At 40.3% G+C, this 13,761-nt stretch overlaps 2 protein-coding genes and 1 long non-coding RNA gene across 3 annotated transcripts; 2 read left to right on the plus strand and 1 right to left on the minus strand.

Moving 5' to 3' along the window:
* Positions 1–335: 335 nt before the first annotated feature.
* Positions 336–5,516, minus strand: LOC149975236 (uncharacterized). The gene is made up of 2 exons (XR_016488683.1): positions 5,457–5,516; positions 336–3,015 (listed from the first exon to the last, which is right to left on the minus strand). It is a non-coding gene; the product is annotated as an uncharacterized LOC149975236 (long non-coding RNA).
* A 323-nt stretch (positions 5,517–5,839) lies between these two features.
* Positions 5,840–7,559, plus strand: cyp1c1 (cytochrome P450 family 1 subfamily C polypeptide 1). Its single transcript, NM_001185031.1, is given in 1 exon segment — positions 5,840–7,559. A coding segment is annotated over 1 exon segment (1,584 nt). The 5' UTR covers positions 5,840–5,962; the 3' UTR covers positions 7,547–7,559.
* A 3,074-nt stretch (positions 7,560–10,633) lies between these two features.
* cyp1c2 (cytochrome P450 family 1 subfamily C polypeptide 2) lies at positions 10,634–13,123 on the plus strand. The gene is given in 1 exon segment (NM_001185032.1): positions 10,634–13,123. A coding segment is annotated over 1 exon segment (1,575 nt). The 5' UTR covers positions 10,634–10,834; the 3' UTR covers positions 12,410–13,123.
* The last annotated feature ends 638 nt before the right edge of the window (positions 13,124–13,761 follow it).

A 13,761-nucleotide genomic window follows, 5' to 3' on the forward strand; every position in this document is an offset into this window, starting at 1 on the left:
AATACAATTTGATTTGATTTGACATTGCTGTGTCTGGTTAACCGAGGAATCATGCTGGATGCTTTCGTGTTTTCAGAAACACCACATTTCTGCTGACAAAACAGGGAGAGGGAAGTGAACAGCTTCTAGACATAGTTATGAAGTTGGATAACTATCAAAAACAGAAAAGGGAGACCAATTTCATTTTGAAGTACAGAGGGTCAAACAAAACTTTACCTCAGGTATAATATGCAGAATTACAGATTGTGGCTTCAATTGTATCCAAACTATGGAATAATTATGTCTTTTCACATTTCTCTCAACCAATTAAAAGAAACAACCAATTAAACCTAGTAGTAAAACATACACATACAGAGCATGTTTAATGTACCTTCTGACGTTTGAGCAATGCTCTACATTTCGTGATTTTACCTGTATTCCATCTCAAGTCTCAGAGGAACAAGACAATTAAAAAAAACACAAAGGTTTTTTTACCCTTAAAACCTTTTCTGTTGTTATTTATGTAGTTTTAACATTTTTTATGTTGAAAGCATCCTTTCTTCCCACTTTCAACATTACTGTACAGTTACTGTAATAATACATATTTTGGCTTATGTTAATGTTTAATGTAAAGATTGCTCAATTCAGAAAGGATGATTGCTAAAAAAATATATATAATTTTTCACCATGTTTTCTCAATGACATTCAATTCACCATTGAAAAAAGGGGAAAGTTTAAGTTTGTTCCACCTGAGCGAGTCTGTCTACAAGTCAGAGACCACTATGATGACACACCAAATGTGTTTGATGGATCCTTTTTGTCTTCTAATGTCTCCCAAGGGGAAAGTAATCAGATTATGTTACTGATCTTGGGTAATCCAAAAGTTACGTTACTGATTACAATTCTGGACAGGCAACTAGTAACATTTTGAAAGTAACCTACCCAACCCTGCATGTAATGAGGACTTTTTTAATAAAAACTCAGCTCAAATAATATTTGAATCAACTTAAGAAAGGCTTGGCAGATTGATCTCTTAAAGATATTCTCCGGTACTTTTGTATACTTTTTAGCCAGTAGTGCTCAGGAGCCAAAAGGGCTCCCAGGATATTGCGTACTACTTCACAAATGTGCAGATATGTGCACCACGTCATTGCTGGCTCTCTCGCTCTACTGTGTGTGCGTTTTGCTGGCGGTCACTCAAATGCCGAGGGGCTGAAGCTCATTGGCTGAAACTTGAATTGCTAGGGGGCTGGCCCACGTGACGGTTAATGTATGGGAAATGCTATCACACAGCTTCCAGAAAACAGTGGCTTTCAAACTGGCTATGTGAGGTAATAGATTATGCATGTATGAACTACACATTGACACATCCAGCCCAAAGTGGGAGGTTTAAAAATACTTAGTAGTTGCCAAAGTACCGGAGCATGTCTTTAATTACTATTATTTAACCTCAGCTATGAAAATAGGCTATGCAATGATTAAATAATCTAGACCAAAACATAGAAAAAAAATCTGTAACACCCATAACGAGAATTCCCCCTCCCCCTTTCCCGTTTCCTCATGCCCCAATAATGAGTGACTGTGCTGGAGTATTACTGAAGTCTCTGTCCCCCTAACTTACTGCCTCACATTTAGAAAATGTTAGTGCCTTCAATTAGGGTCATTAGCTACCTGCAAAAATAAACTTCACAGTTGGTGAGAGAACTAGAAACACAAAATATCTTCTTTGACACTGAGGGGGGGGGGGAGTTTTGCCTCTGGAACTAAAATTCAACTTTGATTTCAATAAAGAATAAACTGTACTTTGTAATGCATGCCAAGGACAGTGCTCAGGTTGACCATGATGTGTGCTACCAGGCATGAAAGCATGATATACTGTATTTCAGGTACCAAAACCGACATCTTTAGTGTCACCTTCCACCTGCACCTTTCGAGGGATCAGAATGTCATTCAACCCTTTTGATCTCCTGAAAAGTTTCCTCCTAACTCTTTGGCACTCAAGAGCCACTTCAGAGAGCACCCAGAGGGCACCTGAGGTGTATTGTGATATTATATAAAGAAAGCTGCCATTGGATGGCTCTAAGCTGGTCTCAGAGCATTTCGTATTATTCTGTACGTAATTCCAAGACACTCCATTTCGCATGATATGTTAAGTTTTGTATGGTATGTATTCATTTGTGGTTGTTCATCACCCATTTCCTATGATATGGTACTAATTACAATTCATATTATACATTGGCAAGAAAAAAGTATGTGAACCCTTTGGAATGACCTGTATTTCTGCATAAATTAGTCATACAGTTTGATCTGATCTTCAACTAAGTCACATCAATAGACAAACAGTGTGCTTAAACTAATAAAATACAAATTATTTTATTTTTCTTGTCTGAATTGAATAGATAATTTCAATAATCACAGTGTAGGTTGGGAAAAGTATGTGATCCCCTAGGCTAATGACTTTTCCCAAAGCTAATTGGAGTCCAATCAATGAGACGAGATTGAAGATGTTGGTTTGAGCTGTCCTGCCCTATAAAAAACACTCACAAAATTTGAGTTTGCTATTCACAAGAAGCATTGCCTGATATGAACCATGCCTCAAACAAAATAGATTTCAGAAGACCTAAGATTAAGAATTGTTGACTTGCATAAAGCTGGAAAGGGTTATAAAAGTATCTCTAAAAGCCTTAATGTTCATCAGTCCACGGTAAGACACATTGTCTATAAATGGAGAAAGTTCAGCACTGTTGCTACTCTCCCTAGGAGTGGCTGTCCTGCAAAGATGACTGCAAGAGCACAGTGAAGAATGCTCAATGAGGTAAGAAGAATCCTGGAGTGTCAGCTAAAGACTTACAGAAATCTCTGGAACATGTTAACATCTCTGTTGACGAGTCTACGATACGTAAAACACTAAACAAGAATGGTGTTCATGGGAGGACACCACGGAAGAAGCCACTGCTGTCCAAAAAAACATTGCTGCAAGTCTGAAGTTCGCAAAATAGTCCCTTGGATGTTCCACAGCACTTCTGGCAAAATGTTCTGTGGACAGATGAAAATAAAGTTGATTTGTTTGGAAGAAACACACAACACTATGTGTTGAGAAAAAAAGGCACAGCACACCTACATCAAAACCTCACCCCAACTGTAAAGTATGATGGAGGGAGCATCATGATTTGGGGCTGCTTTGCAACCTGATTTAAAATGCTGTGACATGACCTCGAGAGCGGTTCACACCAGACATCCTAAAAATATTGGTGAACTGAAACAGTTTTGTAAAGATGAATGGTCCAAAATTCCTCTTGGCCGTTGTACAGGTCTGATTTGCAACTACGGAAAATGTTTGGTTGGGTTTATTGCTGCCAAAGGAGAGTCAACCTGTTATTAAATCCAAAAGTTCACATACTTTTCCCACCCTGCACTGTGAATGTTTACATGGTGCGTTCAATAAAGACATGAAAACATATAATTGTTTGTGTGTTATTAATTTAAGTTAGATGAAGATCAGATCAAATTTTATGACCAATTGATGCAGAAATCCAGATAATTCCAAAGGGTTCACATACTTTTTCTTGCCCATGTATGTTACAAATTTGCAAAACATATGATATGTTACGAATTCTAGCTAGGTGGCTAACATTAGCTAGCTGGTTAACATTAGCTAGGCTAGGGGTTAAGTTTATACAAGAAAATATTTAACTAGGCAAGCCAGTTAAGAACACATTAAGAACGCCTACCCCGGACCAATTGTGCGCCACCCTATGGGATTCCCAATCACAGCTGGATCTGATACAGCCTGGATTTGAATCATGGACTGTGGTGATGCCACTTGCACTGAGATGCCGTGCCTTAGACCACTGCCCCACTCGGTAGCCCAGGGTTAGGGTTAAGGTTAGGGTTAAGAGTAGGAGTTAAAGTAGGGTTAGGGGAAGGGTTAACTAAAAGTGTTACGGTTGAGGTTAGGAGAAGGGGAAGTAGTTCCAAAGTAGCTAAAAAGTAGTAAGTAGTTGAAAAGTTGCTAATTAGCTAAAATGCATAAGTTGTCTGTGATTAAATTCAAACCCGCAAACTTTGGGGTTGCTAGACTTTAGGTTTAGGGTAAGGGTTAGCTAAAAGGCTTAAGGTTAGGGTTAGGGGAAGGGTTAGCTAAAAGGGTTAAGATTAAGGGCAGGGGATTTTGTTTCAAAGTAGCTAGAAAACAGTAAGTAGTTGAAAAGTTGCTAATTATCTAAAATGCTAAAGATTCAAACTCTCAACCTTTTGGTTTTTGCCTTAAGTAACCATCTGTCCTATGCAAATATACGAAACATAACATACCATACTAAATGGAGTGTCTCGGATTATGTACAGAATAATATGAAAGGCTCTGAGACCAGGTTGCTGGCTCATATCTGAAACATGGCTCTCACGCAGAACTACAGCCACTTTTATGCTTTGTAAAGGCTTGAAGAAATGCTGTAGCATGAGATCTGCTGAAAATGTGAATATGAATTTTTCATGGATTTTCTCTGATAAGATTTCGGGCTTTCTGTTTAGAGGTGTTTGTATAAGCATACTTATGTAAGGCAAGTTAGTCTATTTACCTGTATTGCAAATGCAACATTGTATTTATCATTTTTAAATAACCTGATAGTTTTACACAGGCAGGAAGTTCTTCATAATGGCAAAATAAACAGTCCATATATAGTCTATAAACAATATTTCAATCCACACTTGGATAATTATTTTAGTTGCATCCATGTGAACTATGGGTTATTTTAATTTTATATCACTAGACAGGTGTGTAAGAGCCACTTATCAAGATGGGGGTTAATTTAATTTAAACACTTCTGATAGTTACCCATCCCTAGTTCAATAAGCTAAATGTAATTTAGGCTATTCAAGAAAGGAAATTCAGACAATGATGGAAGATCTAACATAATTGTATTATTACAAATATTATTTGTTTCATCTTCTGCGCAATATTATGGAAACCTTCGGACTCCGGTAGGCTCATACGCAACTTTCACTGACCTTCAGAGTTCGATTTGAAACACGAGATAGTTGAGTGATTGAAAATACTATCACAAAGATATACAACTTGCTATATGCAGCACTAAAAGAACGCAATATGCAACAACGCGTTGCACAGTACCTGAAAAGTAGTCAAACTTAATGAAAACCCATGCTTTTTAAATACATGTATTAGGATACATGGCACCATGAGAACATTCATAATTTTATGAGAGAGACTAAACAGAGTTTCAGTTAGGCTAATTATGGAGAGAATAGAATGTCCATGCAGACGCGCTCAAAAGCAAACCATACGTTATCGACTATATGAGAAACAAACCGCTATACGCTTTTCTGTACCAAACTGCGCCATTGAGTTTTCTAAGTATAAGTAAGTATAACAATTTAAAATGGGATCGTCTGTCACTATTCGAGTTTGTAAAATAATCGTCACTTTCCTCCTAAACTTGTCACTAGTTACTGGAGCTCACCTCCGGGGACAGCGGTTGCTCTTGCGCGCTCTGTTTCCTAGTGCGCGGCGCGCGTCGAGGTCCAACAGCAGAAAGATCATATATAGTGGGGTCTGCAGGGCTATCACAATGGGAGGAGTATGAAAATAATGCTGAGCCCTGCCCACAGACTGCAAACATATAAGACACCGTGCTGAAGCAAAACTAGTCACTAAGGTCTTACATCTTGCTGAAAAGTGTGACTAGAGAACAACTTCACCATAACTCACCAAGCTTAATCTGAGATAATTTCCCAAGAAGTACTGAGACTGTCACCATGGTCTCAGCAGGACACTTTGGACTTTAAACTAACTGAACTAGTTTTATATTAGATGGATTCATTGAAATTGAATATCACAAAATCACCTTTGAAAAGTAAGCTGGACTAAAACTGACTGAGAGTGCTGAAAAAAGTGGAACTTTTTTGTACTGTTCTTTTCTATTCACAATATCTGTCTCCAGGAATAGGTAATAAATCATCTAAAACCATGGCACTGCTGGACACAGAGTTTGAGGTGAAGGGCAGCAGCAGCATCATCAGGGAGTGGAGTGGACAGGTCCAGCCAGCGCTGGTCGCCTCCTTGGTTTTCCTCTTCTGTCTGGAAGCCTGTCTGTGGGTCAGGAATCTCAGACTCAAGAGAAGGCTGCCAGGACCTTTTGCCTGGCCGGTGGTGGGCAATGCCATGCAGCTGGGGCAGATGCCTCATATCACCTTCTCCAAGCTGGCAAAGAAGTACGGCAACGTGTATCAGATAAGACTGGGCTGCAACAACATAGTGGTGCTTAATGGAGACACAGCAATACGAGAAGCCTTGGTTCAGCACAGCACAGAGTTTGCAGGCAGACCTGACTTTGTGTCTTTTCGGATGATTTCAGGAGGCAGGAGCATGACATTCACTAACTACAGCAAACAGTGGAAAATGCACCGGAGAATTGCACAATCTACCATTAGAGCTTTCTCCTCAGCAAACAGCCAGACCAAGAAAGCATTTGAGCAGCACGTTTTAGGAGAATCTATGGATCTTGTGCAGGTATTTCTGAGAATGAGTGCAGATGGACGATATTTTAATCCCGCTCATGAATTTACAGTCGCTGCTGCCAATGTAATCTGTGCCCTGTGCTTTGGAAAACGTTATGGCCATGATGATATTGAGTTTAGAACTCTCCTAGGCAGAATGGACAAGTTTGGAGAGACGGTGGGGGCTGGCAGCTTGGTGGATGTCATGCCCTGGCTTCAGAATTTCCCAAATCCTGTCCGCAGCGTCTACCAGAATTTCAAACACATAAATGAGGAGTTTTTTACCTTTGTGAAAGACAAAGTGGTGCAGCACAGAGAAACCTTCAACCCTGATGTGACCCGGGACATAAGTGATGCTATCATTAATGTGATTGAGCACGGAAAGGACAGTGGACTGACCAAAGACTTCACAGAAGGAACAGTCACAGACCTTATTGGAGCCGGCCAAGACACAATGTCAACCATTTTACAATGGATTCTCCTGCTTTTGATCAAATACCCCATCATCCAAACCAAACTGCAGGAGCAGATTGACAAAGTGGTAGGCCGTGACAGGCTGCCCTGTATTGAGGACAAAGCCAACCTGGCTTACCTAGATGCCGTTATCTATGAGACCATGCGCTACACCAGCTTTGTACCCCTCACCATCCCCCATTCCACCACCTCAGATGTTACCATCGAAGGCTTCCACATCCCCAAAGACACAGTGGTCTTCATCAACCAGTGGTCTGTCAACCACGACCCTTTACAGTGGAAGGACCCACATCTCTTTGACCCTTCACGTTTCCTAGATGAAAGCGGTGCTCTTGACAAGGACCTAACTAACAGCGTCATGATCTTCTCCACTGGTAAGAGGCGATGTATTGGCGACCAGATTGCCAAAGTGGAAATCTTTTTATTTACAGCCATCTTGCTTCACCAGTGTACCTTTGAGAGCAACCCCTCAGAGACCCTGACCCTTGGTTGTTCCTATGGGCTCGCACTGAAGCCCCTGTACTACACCATCACAACCAAGCTCAGGGGGAAGCTGCTCGGTCTGGTGTCACCTGCATAAAAATCTCATCCCAATATTGTGACTCAAGGCCAGCAGAAACTACAAGTTTGCCAAGCAATGATATTTTACAGTGAGTATTAGTAAACATGCACTGAATGTTGTTGTTGAGTGTAATATTTCATATTTAGTATTTAATTAATATCTGATCACAATTTAATATGTTGCATTGTTGTTGATACAGGATTGAAAGTATGATTACAGTGATGGAAAGTTTGCTAGGTATAGCTTTTTCTCCTGTGTTGGGGGCCAGGGGTCATGGGGTCAATCAATTTGAACAGGTTCTCAAACTATGTACTTGATCATTTTCTTTAATTAAGTATACTTTTGTTTCATATACATTTTGAGTTTTGAGCGTACATCATATACAGTATTCAGCATGTGAACATATGAAAATATGTGCAGGAAACTAGAATATTCCTCAACAGTCAATGGAAGGTTATATCACAGTGTAATATGCCTGTGAGTGTTTGTGAATGTTGTAGTCACACCTGAAGGACCACAGTTTGTTGCCTTGAGGACTTTGTGGATGTCTGTTATTAACATGGTGATGTTTCAATGTATTTATCTTTTTCACATAAAGCTGTCACAATTTTTTTTTTATATATATATTTCAGGTATGAACAATATTTGTTAAGTATTATAATCAAATCCACTATCTACTGTACACCATGCATATGAGCACATTGAATACTGTTGACAGATGCTGACGAACTGCTAAAGGAAAATCACGATATGTATTTTCCATAGCCTACCGTGTGAAGACAATTCAGCGTTAACAGTACTGTTGCCTCTGTGCAACTTCACGCTCAGTGTCTCCAACAATATTTGGAGGTGTTTCAATGGTGAGGTGGGTTTCTACTGGAGTCTAGAAGTATGGTACTGATAATGCTGATGAGCAGTTGGGACAGGACCAATTCTAAACACGGACCCTATTGATCTTCTCAGAAATCTACTTTACTGAACAGGCACTCCAGCTACACAACCCATCCCTTCATATCCAAACCAACTGACACTAAATACAATATTACTACTTTTCAAAAATGCATGCATGTTTAAACCTCAAGGCTCTGAAATCTGTAGATGTAATGTCACCTTTGTCAAAGAACATGTTTTCAGAAATGTATTAAATATCGTTCAGAATATCTGCCTCTCTCAAACCAAGAAACTCAACTACAACATGTGTTGAATGTCCATGCAGGGATTAATGATTGAAAATATGTTGTTTTGTTTGTTTGTTTTATATAATTGAAAAATAAGCTACATCTGGAATTAATAAAGCAATGTTTAAATCAATCAGGGGCTGATAGTGACTGATTCTGCTTCTCTCTGGTTTGTCATTGATTAACTCATTAAAAATACCTCATCACCGGAAGGATTGCATTCTCCTCTCCATGTGTTGTTCTTTGTAGTAACACACTCCATGTACAGCGGAATGAACATGAGGTGGTGCATAAAAAATGACAAAGTAACAATTATTATGGGGATTCACACTCTAAGGTACATTGTATAATACAATACTTAATAAATTATAATACAACTGTCAACAAGTGTTTATCACTGGTTACAATCATTATGTTTTACAGCTAGTCTACACCAGTCCTGCATGTTTGATCTCATCAAAACTGTTAAAACACATCAAATGTATTTGAATTGTGATCTGGTTTGGCAACAATACATCATATAACAGAGGAATCTCTCCTTGCAGCAAGCATCACCATCAGAGCACAGAATTCAATAGTAGATGAATTCCTGCTGAACAGCATTGAACCCCCAGTAGGTCTACTTTCTAAAAGTTATTTGTTTATCTCCATAGCTTTATTACTAGTGTAATTGTCAGAGGTCCCTGTTTTGAAATAACTTTTGAACTATTTTGATAAAGCCTCAAGCCTAAGAGTTATATTATTTAGTTTATAAATATAAAAGGACCCTTATGCTAACAAAAGCTCTTGTAAATGTAGACTTTTATAAAACATATACTAGTGTATTGTTCGTTTCTGTTCTGTGTCCAGATGCAAAACCCAGAGCTTTCATAGTCATATGTTGGATTCTATTCCTCGTGGTGTTTAGAGTTAACAGAACATGCTCTGAAAATAACAGATCAAAAAATGATGTAATTAAAAATGCATACATTGGTTTATAATCCACAGAAGAAAGCTCAACCGAATATTTAAAAGTTACAAGCAGTCCTCCCTTAGCCTGGGTACTTCACTGAGACTTTTGATTTATTTATTTATTTTATTTTGCTGTATTTCTGTCAGGAAAAAATCCTACATATGTTCTAGTCATTTAGCAGACGGTTTTATCCAGCACAATTAGGGTTATGTGCCTTGCTCAATGGCACATCAATAGATAGTTTACCTAATCAGCTCAGGGATTCAAACCATTGATCTTTTGGTTACTTGCCATCGTGCTTAACCGCCAAGTTTCCTGCCGCCTTAGAGAGGTAATCAAGCGATTTCCACAATCCAGAATATAACAGGACCAATCAGTGTCCAGTGAGTTTAGTTGGGGTGAGTTTAGCTGCGGTGGTCTTTGTGACTGAAATCTGGAACCCTAACTACTACACCATTTATAGAAACCATCTAAAATGATCCCCTGTGGTACCTGTATTGTGTTTAAAGGTAGTGCAGCCCAATCTTTCAGGTCCTCTGGCCTGCTAAATCTAAACTCTTTCTGTTTTAGCCCTTGGCTGGCAGGCCTGACTGCTTGCTGCTTTCCTCCTTGTCTTACCATGGGTTGAGTGTTAGGTATAAGAAAGAACTGACACTCAGCTGGAATGAGCGACATGGTGCTAAAAGAAATGAATAGGAGTTTTAATGCCTGCTCTGTGGTCACAATGGGAGGGGAGAGATAATAAAAAACCTGAGTCCCTGACCCCTCCCACCCACTAAGAAGATATATAAGGGAGTGTCAAAGCTGAAATCTTCATTCCTCTAATGTGGTCATCTGAAGACGGACACCAAATGCACCACTGCTAACCACTCAACCTGATCGAGCCTGTTCACAAGCCAGCACGGAGGAGGAGGAAGAGGAGACAGAGACTGTAGTGTGTAAGAGGTGCTGAAAACCGTCTTCATTGTCTCGATTCATTTCCTACATTTTCAGATCATAATGTAGGACAGACCATACTTTAAAAAAGACTACTTATTTTTGTATTTTTGGGGGAATTGAGGTGAGAGGAGGATCCATTTCAATTATACGGTTACCAGGAATAACGTTCAACAAAGAAAAAGTGTAATCTCTCAAAATTTGAAGAATTGAACAACAGAAATAGAATATCTTAGAACCATGGCACTGCTGGAAACAGACTTTGAGGTGAAAGGCAGCAGCATCATCAGGGAGTGGAGTGGACAGGTCCAGCCAGCGCTGGTCGCCTCCTTGGTTTTCCTCTTCTGTCTGGAAGCCTGTCTGTGGGTCAGGAATCTCAGACTCAAGAGAAGGCTGCCAGGACCTTTTGCCTGGCCGGTGGTGGGCAATGCCATGCAGCTGGGGCAGATGCCTCATATCACCTTCTCCAAGCTGGCAAAGAAGTACGGCAACGTGTATCAGATAAGACTGGGCTGCAACAACATAGTGGTGCTTAATGGAGATGCATCAATACGAGAAGCATTGGTTCAACACAGCACAGAGTTTGCAGGCAGACCCAACTTTGTGTCTTTTCAGTCAGTGTCTGGTGGTAACAGCATGACATTCACTAACTACAGCAAACAGTGGAGGACCCACCGGAAGATCGCTCAGACCACCATTAGAGCTTTCTCCTCTGCCAACAGCCAGACCAAAAAAGCATTTGAACAGCACGTTGTGGCAGAGGCCACTGAGCTCATTGAAGCTTTCCTCAAACTCAATGCTGAGGGACAGTTTTTCAACCCTGCTCATGAACTGACAGTAGCTGCTGCCAATGTAATCTGTGCCCTGTGTTTTGGAAAACGTTATGGACATGATGACATTGAGTTTAGAACCCTTCTGGGCAGCGTGGACAAGTTTGGAGAGACGGTGGGGGCTGGCAGCTTGGTGGATGTCATGCCCTGGCTTCAGTATTTCCCAAATCCTGTCCGCAGGGTCTACCAGAGCTTCAAAGACCTCAATAAAGAGTTTTTCACCTTTGTGAGAGACAAGGTTGTGGAGCACAGGGAGACATTTGACCCTGAAGTGACCCGGGACATGAGTGATGCCATTATTGGGGTCATTGACAAGGCGGACAGTGATACCGGGTTGACGGAGGCCCACACAGAAGGGACAGTGTCTGATCTGATTGGTGCAGGACTGGATACTGTGTCCACTTGCCTTCATTGGATGCTCCTTTTATTGGTGAAATACCCCAACATCCAAACCAGACTGCAGGAGCAGATTGACAAAGTGGTAGGCCGTGACAGGCTGCCCTGTATTGAGGACAAAGCCAACCTGGCTTACCTAGATGCCGTTATCTATGAGACCATGCGCTACACCAGCTTTGTACCCCTCACCATCCCACACTCCACCACCTCAGATGTTACCATCGAAGGCTTCCACATCCCCAAAGACACAGTGGTCTTCATCAACCAGTGGTCTGTCAACCACGACCCTTTACAGTGGAAGGACCCACATCTCTTTGACCCTTCACGGTTTCTAGATGAAAATGGTGCCCTTGACAAGGATCTGACCAGCAGTGTGATGATATTCTCAGCAGGGAAGAGGCGATGTATCGGTGACCAGATAGCCAAAGTGGAGGTCTTTTTATTTTCTGCTATTTTAATTCACCAGTGCACATTTGAAAATAATCCAAGTCAGGACCTCTCCTTAGACTGCTCCTATGGGTTAACATTGAAGCCCCTGAACTACAAGATCTCTGCCAAGCTCAGAGGAGAATTACTTACTGGGGCATAAAATCTTGTTCTTTGTGTTTTCAAACAGAGCACCCATTAATGGAGTGCAGTAATCCAATGTAATATAAAAGGTATGTACACAACAGTGAATGTTTATGCTTTAATACTGTAGGTACCAACCATAAGATTTATATTCATATTTTACTATTATTATTATCATTAGCTAATCTGATTGTTGATTGTATAAATCACTTTTTGTGACAGATAACTGAATCATGTTTTGTATTTCTATAATTTTATTGAAATTCCTGACATTTGGAATCAAGATATGTTATCCCTCCATATTTAGGAAAATAGATATTGTAGCAATTCATGTTACAAAATATCCCTTCTAAATTCTCGTAAAAATTGGAAACACATGATATTTGAGTTTTATGAACAATTTCACTCCATCAAAGTATTATGTCAAAATATATTTTAATCTACAAGATAAATTAATACAAAAATAACTTAGATGTGTGCAGATTGCTACACAAGTGATATGTAAGAATTTAAATTACTATGATGTGGCAGCCCAAAGTCACAGTTTGTAATACATCTTAAGTATCTTTTGTTATATATGAGGGTATTTAGTTTGGCCACCCCAAATTGGCATGTAAACTGGTGGTCATGAATGGATTTTACTGCAAGTGCTTGGTTGTTGCAGTGATGTGGAGAAATCATGTGTTGTGTTGCCCATGTTGAGATATCTGAAGAATGATACATCCTCTGACCCATTCAGATATGTATTCATGGTGTTTGTATCTGCATAAGTACATACTGTAATAACAATTATACATTTTCAGAAGTTTTGGTGCACTTACATAATTCCATTGTATTATGATGTATTATGTTCTGGTTGGGTCATAAACATGTAGTGTATGATATCCATAGTGCCTGAGCTCCATGCAATAAATCCTATACTCCTTCTCAGCCCTGTCTGTGGCGTATCTCAGTCTTAGGAGAGCACAAATGCTATGAACAAGACAATGCAGCGAGGTCAAAGAGGTAATAATAGATCATGATGTCAAGGCTGTGTGTTGCCATGAAAGATTGATGCGGACCTTGGGTGTTAGCAGCACACATGCTCTGCCTCCAGACCCCAACACCCTGGGTCTGGTAGAGCACATGCAGTCACAACCCCAGCCACAGGCCCCACTCATCAATATTTCACCCAGGGCACTCTGTACTTGGGCTGTAATCCCTATTTAACCCACACACTCTGATTCAGGAGAAGCCAGGTCACCCATGATACAAGTCAGTATTCGACGTCCGTCCCTGTCTGAGGACGTCGAGAAATGACGTGGAAACCGGCCACTAGGGGGAAAAGTGAGTGCAGATTTGCTAGGGCAGGGCTGCTCAACCCTTTTCCTG

Source organism: Oncorhynchus mykiss, chromosome 19 (assembly GCF_057628025.1).
Source record: "Oncorhynchus mykiss isolate SJ-2025 chromosome 19, ASM5762802v1, whole genome shotgun sequence".
Lineage (NCBI taxonomy): Eukaryota > Metazoa > Chordata > Actinopteri > Salmoniformes > Salmonidae > Oncorhynchus > Oncorhynchus mykiss.